The sequence below is a fragment of the Diceros bicornis genome, chromosome 1 (genome assembly GCF_020826845.1).
Source record: "Diceros bicornis minor isolate mBicDic1 chromosome 1, mDicBic1.mat.cur, whole genome shotgun sequence".
In the NCBI taxonomy this organism is placed as follows: domain Eukaryota; kingdom Metazoa; phylum Chordata; class Mammalia; order Perissodactyla; family Rhinocerotidae; genus Diceros; species Diceros bicornis.
In genome coordinates, this window is record NC_080740.1 from 80,138 (window position 1) to 94,167 (window position 14,030).

The window sequence follows — 14,030 nt, forward strand, 5'->3', positions numbered from 1 at the left end:
TCATGAGGTGGAGTGAAACGTTTTCTCTTTCAGACTATAAGTTGAGACAACTAGCGTATTACAGACTCCAGGAAAGGTCGCGGCCGTGCTGCTGTGTACCATGTCCTTCCCTCGCTGCAGTCATGCAACAAAAGCCAAACCCAGATGTTTTGGGCCCCTGGAGGCATGGCCACAGCAGTGCTCAGGGCCTCTGACTCCCAGACTCTCACACCTCGATGGCTGGCGTGAGTCTGTTTTGGTAAGTGGACCTACTCGGCTGGATGAGCTCTTTTTCTCTTAATTTATTTTCTGTTTTTATAAACAGAATGGAAATGGTAGGGAGGCTACCATGAGTCTGTATCTGCTCTTGTGTCTGTGCCGCTGTCCTGAGGTCTGAGGCGTTGAGGGATGGAGGCCACCGGAGCCTGTGGCTGAAGCAGAAGTTACCCCCCTTCCAGAGAGGACAGTAACGTTGCTCTGTCCTGGGGACCACATGGTGCCTCCCACTTCCTGCCTGAGTCATCTTGCCGTCCCCTTCCTGTGCAGTCACTGACTGGCACGTGAGCCCAGCACCCTGCCTGTGGGAACCCGAGCCTCCTGCTCTGGCCATGTTGAGCCCCTGGCGCCCTCTGAGCTGAAGCGCACCCAGCGTGGTTTCTCTCAACGCACAGCTCCTGGGCGGCGCTGGCTTATGTGTTTTTATGTCTCGCCTGTGCTCATGTGCACTGTATGTTTCTATGGAGTTTATAAAAGGTAGTTTCTCCTGAAACTCAGTGCACATTTAATCAGGTAGTTTCTGTGTAGGTACAAATGGCACTCGGAAGATGGCTGGCTACCAGGTTTACTAATTAGAGTGGCAGGGACTTGGAGAAGAGTCCATTTTGAGACTGGTCTTTGGCTCAGAGCCCAGTGAAGGCTCATCTGAACGGCAAGTTGATATTTCAGAGGCTGGCAGCATTATGCATTGATGACTAGACAGCTTGTCATCCTGGGCCACAGAAGTAGCAGCTGGTTTAAGGTTTGGCCAGACTTTATGTTCTCCATTCTTTCCATCCCATGTTATACAGAATGCACACAATGCCGTATAATTACTTCAGTCCCTTTCTTAAAGGAAAAAGACGCTGGACCAAGACTCCAGAGGTACTGGTGGCTTGAAGTTGCAATTACTCAGTAATTTTCTTTGCAGACTTAGTAGCTGTAAAGATCTCTCTTGTATTTTTGCAGTACTAGTTAATTTCAAGTGCAGCTTTGGTGGGCCAGCCAGGGGTCTCAGGCTGCCTGTAATGAGTGGTATTTTTAAGGCCATCATCTCGGTGACACTTTTTCTAAGTCAAAAAATTCAACAGGATCCAGCCTTTGTTTGGATTGTATACTCAGTAAAACGCTCAGCCTTTGTGGGAATGCCAGCTGTTCTTGCTCACAAAATAAGTTGTCTGTGCCTATTACTGTGCTTATTAAGCACAGGCTCGGGAATATAGGCGTTCTACCTTTGCCACTGTTTCCTTGTGGATGAGAAAGAGGCAGTCGAGTCCTCCTCTTGAGGAAGGTGGCCAATGGAAGTGTAGGACATGCGGGGTTTGCCACAGACAGTGGCCCTTGCTGGGAGCTCTGTGATGTCCCGTGCTACTTGGCCCAGTAGCCGCTGGCCACGTGTGTCTGCTGAGCACCTGAGGAGTGGCCAGTCCAAGCTGAGATATGCCCTACGTGTAACAGTCACACCAGCTTGCTAAGCTTCATATAAAAAGAGAATATAAAGTATCTCATTAATAATTGTTTATATTATTTCATGTTGAATTGATAATATTTTGGTTTGATTGGGTTCAATTAAATATATTAGTAAAATGAATTATACTTACCATTTTTTTACTTTTTAGAATGTGAGTATTAGAAATTTTAAAATTGTGAGTGTGGCTCTCCTTGTCTCAGATATCTTGCCCTGGACGCACAGGCTCTATGAGCCGGCACAGGTCCTGGGCCTGGCTTCCCTTGGGTGTGTGAATGGCCTCAATCCCTGGTGAGGGCCTTTTCGCCATTTTTTAAGAGAGGTGTGCGATTTCTCTCAGTGTCCTGGTCATGTGACATCTGTTGTCTGTGCGATGGTCATGTCAAGGCCACACTGAGAGCTGGACCCCAGGCACTAGGGGACTTGGGCAAGTCACCCACCCCACTCGGCCTCGTTTGTGAAGCAGAGTTAGTCTGAGGATTAACAGAGAATAGTTAGGGCACATGAACTGGGCAAGGAGAAAACAGAAATGAAACTGCATGTATGTATAGCTTAATGCCCGATTTTACTTTTCTGCGAGAGTGTGCACGCTGGGATAGAAGAAAGCAGATGGAAAGCACCACGATATGAGTAGCAGTGCTTGCCCGACAGGCGCTGGTGTGGTTTTGGGTTCTGGAGGACTTGCATTTTCTTCTTCAAGTTGTTCCCCTGATTTTCTGCAGGCATTGTTCCCATCAAAACAAAAGGAGGCGGTTAATGATCTGCACTAAAGGAGCAGATGAGCTGCCTTGCTGAAAGCCCATCTCCCCCATCAGCACGTGCACAAACGGTGATTGCTCATAGTTCGGAGCCTGGTGTACTAAAAGACAGTTCAATTGGAAATAGACTTGACCACTCTGTGATTGACAAGGACGTGGAGTTGCAGAGAGAGCCACAGGGGTCTGATTACTCAACGCAGGAGAGAGCCTCCTTGTGTGTGCACACTGGGTGCAGGTGTGTGGCAAAGGCCAGTCTTCCAGGAGACATCTTGTGTGAGTTCCTGGTGGAACAGCCTTACTATCACACTACAAATGGAGGCAAATTAGGAAGGAATAGTTGACCAGAGAAGACAGCGTGGAAGGACCTGCCTAACGTGTGGTGAGCAGTGACTTGATTATGCTGTCTGGGCCTCAGCCATATGAGATCATAGAAATGAGAGATGGAAGGGACCTCCTGTATTAGGTCATCCAGCCTGTCCCCTCCAGAGCCGACTGACCCCACAGTATACTTTCCAGAGTTCCATCCAGTTTTTCAAGTGACTCAACTGATGGAGTTTCCACCAGCTCCCAGAGGGTGCAGAAAGGTGGTGTCTGAGGCTGCTAGCTTGGGTCAGGGTTTATTCTTCCGTCTCTTGACGAAGATCCCCGTGATGATGCTGTGTTTGCAGAAGGATGTGGGGTAAGTCCTGCCGGTCACTGACATGCGTGTGACTGTGGGTGACCTCAGCTCTCCTCATCTCTGTGTCCCCTCCACAACGCAGGGTGCGGTGCTGAACTCCTTCGGTCTGAGTGCTCTGAGACTTGGCGGTGGCACCTTCCGTAGCACTTTATAGTTTTCACAGCTTGTTCCCATTTGTGATCTCACTTAAGCCTCACCATTCCTGGGGAAGCAGTCCATCTTATGATCCTCCTGGCCCCTCCCTGCCTTTATTCTGTTTCTTGTTAACCAGACGGAGCAGCTGTCCCAGGCAGTGGGTGGTGGGCCACGTGGTCGGGCACTCCTGATTCTGAACGCAGAGCTAGCTGCTGCACTGGACTGCACGGGTCCTGTCTTGCCTTCTGAGACACCACACAGGGTGCAGTTTACTCTCCTTGCGGGGTGGCCTTCTTTCCCAGGCAGTGGCACTGCTCCAGATTGTCCCACACCACCTGTGAAAGCCAGAGCCTTCTCACCTGTGTCACCTGGTGGGTCCTGGGGGAGATCTCAGTGCAGACTCGGGGCCTCTGAGGTGGTCATCCAGGCTGTTCACTGCTGACCTTCACCCCGTGTGACAGAGGACTTTGAACAGGTCTGTAGGCAGGTTGATCCACCAGGAGTTAGTAAACGGGGCGCCCAGAGCTCCTCTTGATGATTCAGATTCTGTGGTTCCTTTTTCTTGGCCTAACTAATGATCTGAAACTTTCCCTAAAAGAGGCATTAACATTTATTGCAAGTAGTTGGTCATTAAGATTTCTCTTAAAATTATTCTTTTGTTGTAAGCTTGAGAATATTAAATTTTTAAACCTAGGCTCAGTAAGTTTGTAGTTAAAGTACATTTCACAATGCAGTTAGTCTCAATAGAATTGTAATAAACAGCTGCTCTCGGTCGTTTATGAAACGAGATGAAGTATGACATGAGTCACAAGTCGGGGGCTGCCATCCCGCCTGCTCAGCTTCCTCGGTTTGGCCTTGCTGCAGCGGCCCTCCCCGCTGCGGGCGCCGTCCTCCCTGTGGCGTTGCTGTGGTCTGTGGCGTCTCTGTGCCTTCAACATGTCCACGCCTGGAGCCCCAGGGTCCCGCGGCAGGGCTGTCTCCAGCGGTGCTCTGTGAGCCGTGGCCTGTTGGGGAACTGCCCATCACCTTGGATTCTTCTGCTGTGTTTTGTCCTGCGTTTCATATTTGTATGTGAAGTATTTCAAACACATAGGCAGGAAAAGACTGGACTCAGATCCCTGGTTCTGCCTGTGCCAGCCATCCCGCTGCTGCTTGCGTGTGGGAACGTCCCCAGCAAAGCTGTCGGTGAAGCAGAGCAAACTGGGTTGGAAACAGCAGGGCCGCGGGGCGGGAGGGGGGGGAGGGTGTGGGGGGGGCGTGGTCAGTCTCCCTGCCCGTGGCCTGGAGCAGGGCCAGAGGGCAAACGCCTCCTCTCCCAGCAGCTCTGCCTGGCTCCAGATAGCGCCAGGAAGAGGCAGAGCCAAGACCCAAACCAGGGCCGGAGCTTCGGCCTCTGGCTGGGCATTCAGCATCCCCTTGACTCACAAAATTTCTTACGTATTGTAAAAATGATGAAAAGAAATATCTATTTTTGAGAATTTAGGAAAAGGAAGCCCCTCCTGTCATGTGTGCTTTTCCCGCAGATCCTGAGGAAGCTGAAGGGTCTTGCCTTGGATGCCGAGACGGAGCTGGAGAGACAGGACGAGGCCCTGGACGGCATCGCCACGGCCGTGGACCGGACAACGTTAACCATCAACAAGCATAATCGACGAATGAAAAAACTGACCTAGCTGGACAAGAGAGTCCAGAAGCACCTGCTCTTGACCAGCGTCTCTTCCCTCAGCACCTTTTCTCAGCCTCGCATGCTTCTTCGAGATGCAGACCCCAGGAGGTCGCTCGGAGGCCACCTGGGAGGCGCACAGCTGCCTCTGGAGGAAGGTCTGCTGTGCAGTGATCATGGCTGCCCCCGAGGGTCCCCTGAGGAGCTGAAGGAGCAGTCGCAGGAGAGGGGATCTGCTGCAGACACAGCGAACCGTCCCCGTGGCCTCGCAGGCTGCTTGGGAAAGTTGGGCTCGGGCTCCCGTTCAAACACGAGCGCCCTGCCCAGGCCTCCACAGCACGTGGCAGCTCGTCATGTAGAGGGCGTTGCACCCGCGCTCCGTGCCTGCTTTGCATGGCCGTGACCCCCTCTCCAGCATCACCACGAACTGTGTTTGTGTACTTTCTCCATTCTTGCTAAGCATGAAAGGATAACCTACGCCTCTATGAAAGGGACCTGCTTACTTCTCTCTCTCTGCCTGTCTGAACACCGCAGGTGTGTCCTGTGTCCGCAGAGTCCCTTCTCCAGGACCACATCCGGGCCGGAGCTGCCTCTCGGCTGCTTAGCACAGACCCACCGCCGTCGCTTTGTTCCGGTTCCTCTGGTGGACAGGCCAGGTTCTTTCTGGTTGTGTTGACATTTTCTAACTGAAACTACAAGGCTCATACACCTCGAGGTCATCCTGTAAATACCTGAAATACTCTTTCACTGCCCAGTTCTTAGCCAAACGTGAAAAGAGTACATACTGCACTTGTTAAAAAAAAGTCTTGATTTTTGCTTTTACTGACAAATGATAGTTTCAGGATATTTTTTGAAGATATGCATTACTGCTGCTTTTTGCTTGGTTTTGGGTGTCTTAGTGGGTCCCTGGAGGGCCCCTGGGGGGAGGACAAGGGGAAGGTGAAGTGGGTGACCCCGTCCCTTCTCACAACAGGCCACTCCAGACCGCTTAGAAATGCACAGAGAGGCTGCTCAAACCTATAGAGGTGTTGTTGGAAGCCCCTTTCCTTCAGCCCTCCTGACACGCCCACAGGCCCTGCACCGCCCTGCTGCACTGCTCCACTTGCGTGCTGAGCCTTGGGTGGTGTTCAGAATGACTGCTCAGGTGCAGTGTTAGTTTTCTGACGCTGCCCTCACAAAGTACACACAACAGGGCTACCACAAGGGGAATGTGCTGTCTCCCAGGGCTGGAGGCCAGAGGTCCAGATCAAGGTGTCAGGGCCGCACACCCTCTGGAGGCTCCAGGGGAGGGTCCTTGCTGCCTCTCCCAGCTCCTGGTTGCCCCCGCGGTCCTGGGCTTGTGGCCACGTCACCCCAATCTCTGCCTCTCTCAGTTGTCATGCAGCTGTCTCCCCGTGTCTCTTGTTTCAAATCTCCCTCTCCTTTCTCTTATAAGGACCCTTGTTGAATTCAGGGCCCACCCTAATCCAGGGTCATCTCATCTCGAGATCCTTAACTACTGACATCTGTAAAGACCCCTTTTCCAAATGAGGTCTCATTTTGAGGTTCAGGGTGGGCGTGAATTTGGGTCACCTAGGGAGTCCTGGCCTCGTGGAAGCTGACCCGTTCCAAGAAGACATGGCAAGTAACCTTCATGATGGTCTTCCACTTCAACTTTTAATTTGACTAGAAAAGAGTCAAATAGAGACTAGACTTAATCCTAGCCTCTATTTGTCTTATTTGGTTTGTACTTACTAATCTCCAAAATGAGAGGAGCCCTGTCCTCTCAAGGCTCCTTACTCTGATGTTCCTTACTCTCCTGACCATTCCAGGCACACTGAGGGATGGAACTTAGGCCTGTCCTCGGGGTCTGAGCCCCGTGCAGACCCTTGCCCTTGTGCTCGATGCTGGGAAGGGCGCACGGAGGGCACAACAGATGTGTAGATGTGTCAACAAGGACAGTTATTGATAGCTCCTGCTGTGCCCGGAGGTGGTGGCAGCTGGACTGTGTCCTCATGGACCTTGGAGCAACACTGGGGGAAAGGCAGCCCATGCCCTGAGCACAGGGCGCGTGAGGTGGGCAGGCCATGCCCAGACGTTGCAGCTTCCATGAGAGCCCACGAGGCTCTCGCCCATGGCCACACACTGAACTCAAGCGCAGGACTCAGGAAATACACATGCACATGCATGCTGGGTTCACCCAGCAGAAAACACACACACGCTCACACACACTGACTCCAGCCCCTCAGTCAGAATCTGCGGGGTTTACACGTTCCCCAAGTGTTTCTAATGAGTAGCAGGGTGAGAGCCACAGGCCAGGTGCCTTTCTGCCATCAGACCTGCTCTCTCCACACCAGGCTCTGAAGAGCCCTGAGCAGCTGACAGGAAAGCAAACCTGCCCTACCTTGATGCTGCTCTGAAACCCAGGAGGCCCTGCTCACAAGTTCCCAGCTCAGCCTGCAGCAGCCGCCCAGCATGTGCATGTCCTGAACACGGGCACTGGCCAGGGCCTGCGTGGCATCAGGGCTGCACGCGCCGTGGCTATGGACAGGCCTCTGCCAGTGACCCCTCGCTGTGAGCAAGCCCTAGCTATCCAGCCTCACTCTCCTTTTCTCTCACCTGGAAATGGTAAATCTCAGACACTGGCCGAGAAGGTCGTAGTGCTGAAGACACTGTCCTGTCAGAGCATTCTCCTGCAGGTCTGTCCTCAAATAATTACGCTGCTAGAGACACTATGCTCCTTATGTGGAGACATGCAAGGAGTGTAAAAATAAAAAAGCCATCTAGGCCCATTTTATGCTATTGTTTTAACCTTAGTCTCAGAGTTAACTTTTTTTACCTTAGACCCTTGCAGCAGCAGACAATCCACCTGCAAAACTGAGTTGGAGACTGAACCCGAAAAGCACTAGGCTGAGATGAAATTGCTAAGAACCCTATAAAACCAGCAACAACTCACCCCAACCCTACACCCCACACCCCCAGTGCACTAACTCTGCTCCCACCCTGGGTGCACAGACTCCACCCCGCTGCTCCCGCACAAGTCCACTAACTCCACCCCCACTTCTCCCCACCCCAAGTGCATCAACCCCCGCTAGTGCCCCCCCACCTAACAGTTCACTCTTCTGTCACCATCTAGAAACTTGGAACAGCAGTGGGTATGTTGATGAGGCCATTTTCCCTGATCTATTTTGATTGATAGCGAAAAGCTACATGGCTGGTGCTCCTGCTCATCTGATGGCAAGGGCGGTCCTGCTTCCCAGAAGGCCTGGGTCTCCTCCCTCAGCATCCTCATCAAGAAGCAGGCCAGCAAGGCACAGTGGGGAAAGCATCAATTCACAGATGCCTGGAGCTTCTCACCTCAAAGTTCCCGGCACTGGAGAGCCACGCAGGGGCCACGTGCACTGTGGATGTGGAGGAGGGTCAGGGCCTCAGCAGCCTCCCAGGATGTCCACAGACAGCCTGAGGCTACCCCCCTTGCGGCTTCTTCATCCACACATTCAGGCTGCCCCCACCCGCAGTGGCTGTTCTCTTCCCACGGCTGGCCCATGGAGCTGGTGCCAGGTTAGGGAGGGGCTGGGGGCAGATACCCTGGGAAGTGGGGGGCAGCCATCAGCACGGCTCCCGTTCCATGGAAGGTGAGGACCAGCAGAGAACGCACAGCCTCAGGAAGTCCCTTGGACACAGCTGTTTGGACCTTGGGCTGTGTTTTCCAATGGAAGTGTCGCTCTGGAGGGCAGTTTGGGTCCGAATGTGGTGGCGGCAGCATTGAGATGCACCGCTTGGCAATGAAGGGGATTAGGAATGAAAGTGACGGGGTGGGTCAGAGGGCAAGCCCGGGTCCCCATTTCCAAGTGCCTAGTGAGTGCTTATCTGAATCCAATTATCCTGCGTGCAGCCTTGCTCCCAGTGCTCACAGAGGTCCCCAGAGAAGGGTCTGTGTACCCTCCTACAGTCAAGGGAATGGATATTTGCACCCGCTCCTGCCACGGTGGTGCTGTCCTCTCCACACGTGGGATCCCGACTGCCCAGAGAGCAAGCCCGCAGGAAGGACGGCGTGGGGAGAAGGAGAAGTGTCCCAGGTCTTGGAGTGTGGCCCAGAGGAGCCAGGGCTGCTCAGGGTGCAGATATCGGGGCGGCTACGGATCCAAACCCACCGTTTATGCCCCAGCTCATAGAAAACTGGTCTCCTTTTGGAGGCACTAACTGTCTGCTAAACTCAACACCTTTCTTCCCAGTTGGCTAGTCCACCAGGACGTCGCCCCACAAAGGGGTGTCGCAGAGGGGACTGGAGCAATAGCTGGGGTGCAGAGCGAGATGCCCTCTGTGGCACACGGTTTCCTGACCCCTCCAGCCCAGCCCCAAATCAGGAGGTGCCTGAACCTGCAGGCTCACGCGCTTTGTATGCTTCCTGGAGCGTGGGGGTCATGAGGAAAGACACCACTGCAGCCTGTCCAAGCCCGCTCTGACCCCTGGGTCCTGCGAAGTAAGTGCTCTGCGCTCCTGGCCTGAGGCTGCTCACAGCTCCACCCACTCCTGCCTGCTCAGCTCTCCCTTGTTACACTACCCAGCACAGGAACGTCAGCATGGGTCAGGTGTCCCATCACCCATCCCTCGCTGTCCACAGACCTCACAGCATCAGTGGGGTCTCCCCACCATCTGGCCATCACCTGGCCCCTCACTCTCACCAGACCTCACAGCATGAGGTGGGGTCTGCCCATCACCTGGCCTGGCTGCAAACTATACAGGAGAGCAGACAGAGGTGTGTGATTTTCTTGGGGCAGCCATAACCAAGTACCACAAGCTATCTTGAAACAACAGAATTTATGCTCTTGTGGTTCTGGAGGCTAGAATTCTGAAATCAGGATTCTCCTCTCAGAAGCTCTAGAGGAGACTCCTTCCTACCTCTCCACCTTCTGGTGGCCTGAGCGACATCTCTCCTTCTCTGCTGCATCTTTGCATTGCCTCCTGCTCTTCTGTGTGTCTATCTCAAAATTCCCTCTGCTTCTCTCCTATAAGGACCCTTTTCAGTGGATTTGGCACTCACCAGAAAATCTCGCATGATCTGCTCATCTCAGGATCCTTAACCTAATTGCATCTACAGAGACACTTTTTCCAAGTAGGGTCATATTTACAGGTTCCTGGAATTAGGACCTGGACATATCTTTTTGGGGGCAACAATTCAGCCTATTATAGTCTGCCCTCTATTCCTCCCAAATTCATATCCATCCCCCATAAAAAATATTGTCACTTTATCCCAACATCTCCAAAAGCAACCCATTACACTTCAGCTCTCTGTCCAAAATCTCATCTAAGTATCATCAGCTCCCGTCTCCTCATCTGAACCACCTAAATCTGGGAGGGATGAGACTCAGTATGGTCCATCCTGGGGCAAAATTCCTTTCCATCTCTGACCTGTGAAACCAGAAAACAAATTACTTGCTTCCATAATACATTGCTGGGACAGGCATATGATAACAGTGATAGACTGTTCCTACTCCAAAAGAGGAAAAAATGGAAGTTAGAAAGGTTCACCAAAGTTCCTGTTTTCCATCTGGCATGTGAGGAGCTGAGAAGTCACTACTCCATTCTAACAACAAGTTAAAAGCTGAACAAACTGAAAATCAACAGTGCTTCTTCGGTCCCTCAGAGAAGTGAGGTCACAGGACAAACCTGCCCCCAGAATTGGAGAGACAGAGGTGAGTCTAGAGAGTCACACTTACCACAGCAGAACCTCCCTGGGAGTCAGTGCTGGGTCTGAAAACCCAAACCTTAACTGACAACTTGCTGGAGGCTCATGTGGACAAGTCTGAGAGTTTAAAAGTGCAGGGAGCCTACACTCCTGTGAGTTTTACCTCCAGGAGCCACAGCAGGTTCTCACAGTGATGACTGGAGTAAACCTCCTCCTGCTTCAGGCAGGGGAGGGGAAAAGTAGCCATTGTGAAATGTGCCAGAGAGTCTGCTGTTAACAAGGCCTGCCCTCCAGAGAACCTGTTCCGCCAAGCCACGGGGAAGGAAAATACCCACTCCACTCCTTTATTCCTCCTGTCCCACCGAAGGGGGACTGAGAAGCACATGTAAAGGTCACAGCCAGGGCACAGGTCCACAGACAGACTTATCACAGGTCTATGGAATGCGCCCCTGCCCCACAGCTCACATCAACAAGGCTCCTGGGTAACAGCGGGAATACAGCTGACAGAACTGTGCTTTTCAGACAATATTTAAGAAGTCTCAAGGGAAATTCAAAGACAAGAGGGGGGACAAAACAGGGACTCCACAGGAACGTTTGCTCTGACACGACAGCTCCAGCAAACTGAGCACAGCCAAGTCACAACACTTCACAGTGAGGCTGATTCACCTCAGCTCCTTTTATCCACACAGCATGCCGGCTCCAACGAAGACTTACAAGGCATACTAAAGGACAAAACACAGTGTGAAGGGACAGAGCAACATCCGAACCAGACTCAGGTGTAGCAAAGGTGTTGGAATCATGACTGGGAATTTAAAACAACTATGAGTAACATGCTAAGGGCGCTAATGGATAGAGTAGACGGCATGCTAGAACAGATTGGCAATGTAAGCAGATGGAAATTCTAAGAGAGATTAAATGGAAATATTAGAGATCACAACACTGTAACAGAAATGACTGCCTTTGATGGGCTCATCAGTAGACTGGACACGACTGAGGGAACAATCAGTGACCTTGAAGATATATCAATAGAAATTTCCAAAACTGACATGCAAAGGGGAAAAAAAATGAAAGACAGAACAGAATACCCCAGAACTGTGAGATAATCACAAAAGGTGTAACATACACACAATGGGAATATCAGAAGAAGAAGAAACAGAGAAAGGAATAGAAGAAATATTTGAAGCAATAATGACTGAGAATTTTCCAAAACTAATGACAGACCCCAAACCACAGATCCAGGAACCTCAGAGAATATCAAACAGAATAAATACCAAAAAAATCTATACCTAGACATATCATATTCAATACAGCAGAAAATAAAAGACAGAAAATCTTGAAAGAAGTCAGAGGAGAAAAACCTTACCTAGAGAGGAGCAAGGATAAGAATTACATTGGACTCCTTCTCAGAAACTATGCAAGCAAGAAGAGAGTGGACTAAAATATTTAAGATGATGAAAGAACCACCCCCCACACTAACCTTGAATTTTGTATTCAGTGAACTTATCCTTCAAAAGTGAAACAGAAATAAAGATTTCCTTAGACAAACAAAAATTTAGGAACTTTGTCCTGGTTTGTAAGAAATTCTTCAGAAAAAAGGAAAATAATATAGGACAGAAACTTAAATCCACATAAAGAAAGGAAGAACATTAGAGAAGAAATAAATGAAGGTAAAATAAAATACTTTAAACGTTATTCACAATAGCTAACAATGGTAGTCAGAAGGCAGTGAATAACAAATTCAAAGTGTAGAAAGAAAAAAACTACCAACCAAGAATCTTATATCCAGCAAAACTATCTTTAAAAAATGAAGGCATAATAAAAACATTCTTAGATAAACAAAAGCTGAGAGAATTTGCTGCTAGCAGACCTGCTTCACAAGATTTATTAAAGAAAATTCTTTGGGCTGAAAGCAAGTGACAACAGATGGCAATATGAATCCTCATAAAAAAAAGCAGAGTTCTGGTAAAGGTAATTATATAGATAATTGTAAAGGACATCATTATGCGGACCCATCTCTCCTCTTCCCTTAACTTATTTAAAAAGCAGTTGCATAAAGTAATACATGTATAACTGTATTTTGGGGTCAGTAACATAGGAGTGTAATATATTTGATAATAACAGCACAAACGTGGTGGGTGGGTAAGAAAATCACACTAGATAGCAACGCAAAGCCACAGGAAGTCAGGAACAAACTGTGGTACGTGGACACGAATGGAATACTGATGTGCAATGTAAAGGGAAACTACTGATAAAAGCAGTAGCATGAATGAGGGTTTCCAAGATCATCACGCCCTGGTGCCTTTTTGTTGAACACATCTTTCCTCAGGTTATCTCTCCTCTTGCATTTTTCCTGTAACAACACAAAGAAACCAGGCCTCCCCTTGAATACTTTGTTTGGAAACAATCTTTGCTCAGCATTCTTCCACAGTAACAAGGATCCTACTTCCTCTGATCACTTGCCTCATTCTCAGCATCTGTATTTCTACTGGTCACTTCAATGTAATCTAGGCTTTTCCTATCATGCTCCTCAAAATTCTTCCAGCCACTACCCTCTGCCTGATTCCAAAGCCACCACACATTCAGGTATTTGTTAAGGCAGCAGCTCACGCTTGGTACCAAAATCTGTGTTAGTTTTCTATTGGTGCATAACAAATTATCACAAACCTATCAGCTTACATTAAAAGATGTATTTATAATCTCATAGTCCTATAGATCAGAAGTCTAGAATGGTGTGGCTGAATTCTCTGCTCAGGGCATCACAAGGACTTTAAAACAAAAAATATTACTAGAGATAAAGAATGATATTTTAAAGTTATAAAAAGGTCAATTCATCATGAATTGCATCATGTATGATGAAGAAACAATAATTATAAACATATATGCATTTAACAACAGAGTCCCAAAATTCATGCCACAAAAACTGACAGAGTTAAAGGGAGAAATAGACAGTTAAACAATAACAAGCTGGATACTTTAATAACCTACTTTCGATAATGGATAAAACAACTAAGTTGAAGATCAACAATGATGAACAAGTCTGGAACAACACTGTTAACCAACTAGATGGAATTGAGATCTATAGAACACTTCACCCAACAACAGAAGAATACATTCTTCTCCAGAACACATGGAATATTCTCCAGAATAGACCATATGCTAGGTCAAAAAATAAACCTCAATGAATTTAAAGGATTGAAATGATACAAACTATGTCCTCTAGTCAAAATGGAATTGAATTTGAAGTGAATAATAGAATAAAATCTGTGAAATTCACAAATACGTGGAAATGAAACCCCACACTTCTAAATAACAAATGGGTCAAAGAAAGTATCACAAGGAAAATTAGAAAATACTTTGAGATAAATAAAAATGAGAGCACAACATCACAACATGTAAAACATAAGAGATACAGCTAAAGCAGGTCTTAA

General features: G+C 49.1%; 1 protein-coding gene across 3 annotated transcripts in view; it reads left to right on the top strand.

The window, feature by feature from the left end:
* Positions 1–5,099, top strand: part of SNAP47 (synaptosome associated protein 47) — a 71,983-nt gene extending 66,884 nt beyond the window's left edge. For all 3 annotated transcript variants that reach the window (XM_058553090.1, XM_058553183.1, XM_058553269.1), the window contains one exon: positions 4,798–5,099. In XM_058553090.1, coding sequence (XP_058409073.1) covers positions 4,798–4,944 — 147 coding nt within the window. In that variant the 3' untranslated portion in view covers positions 4,945–5,099. The remainder of the gene's footprint in view (positions 1–4,797) is intronic.
* Positions 5,100–14,030: the final 8,931 nt, after the last annotated feature.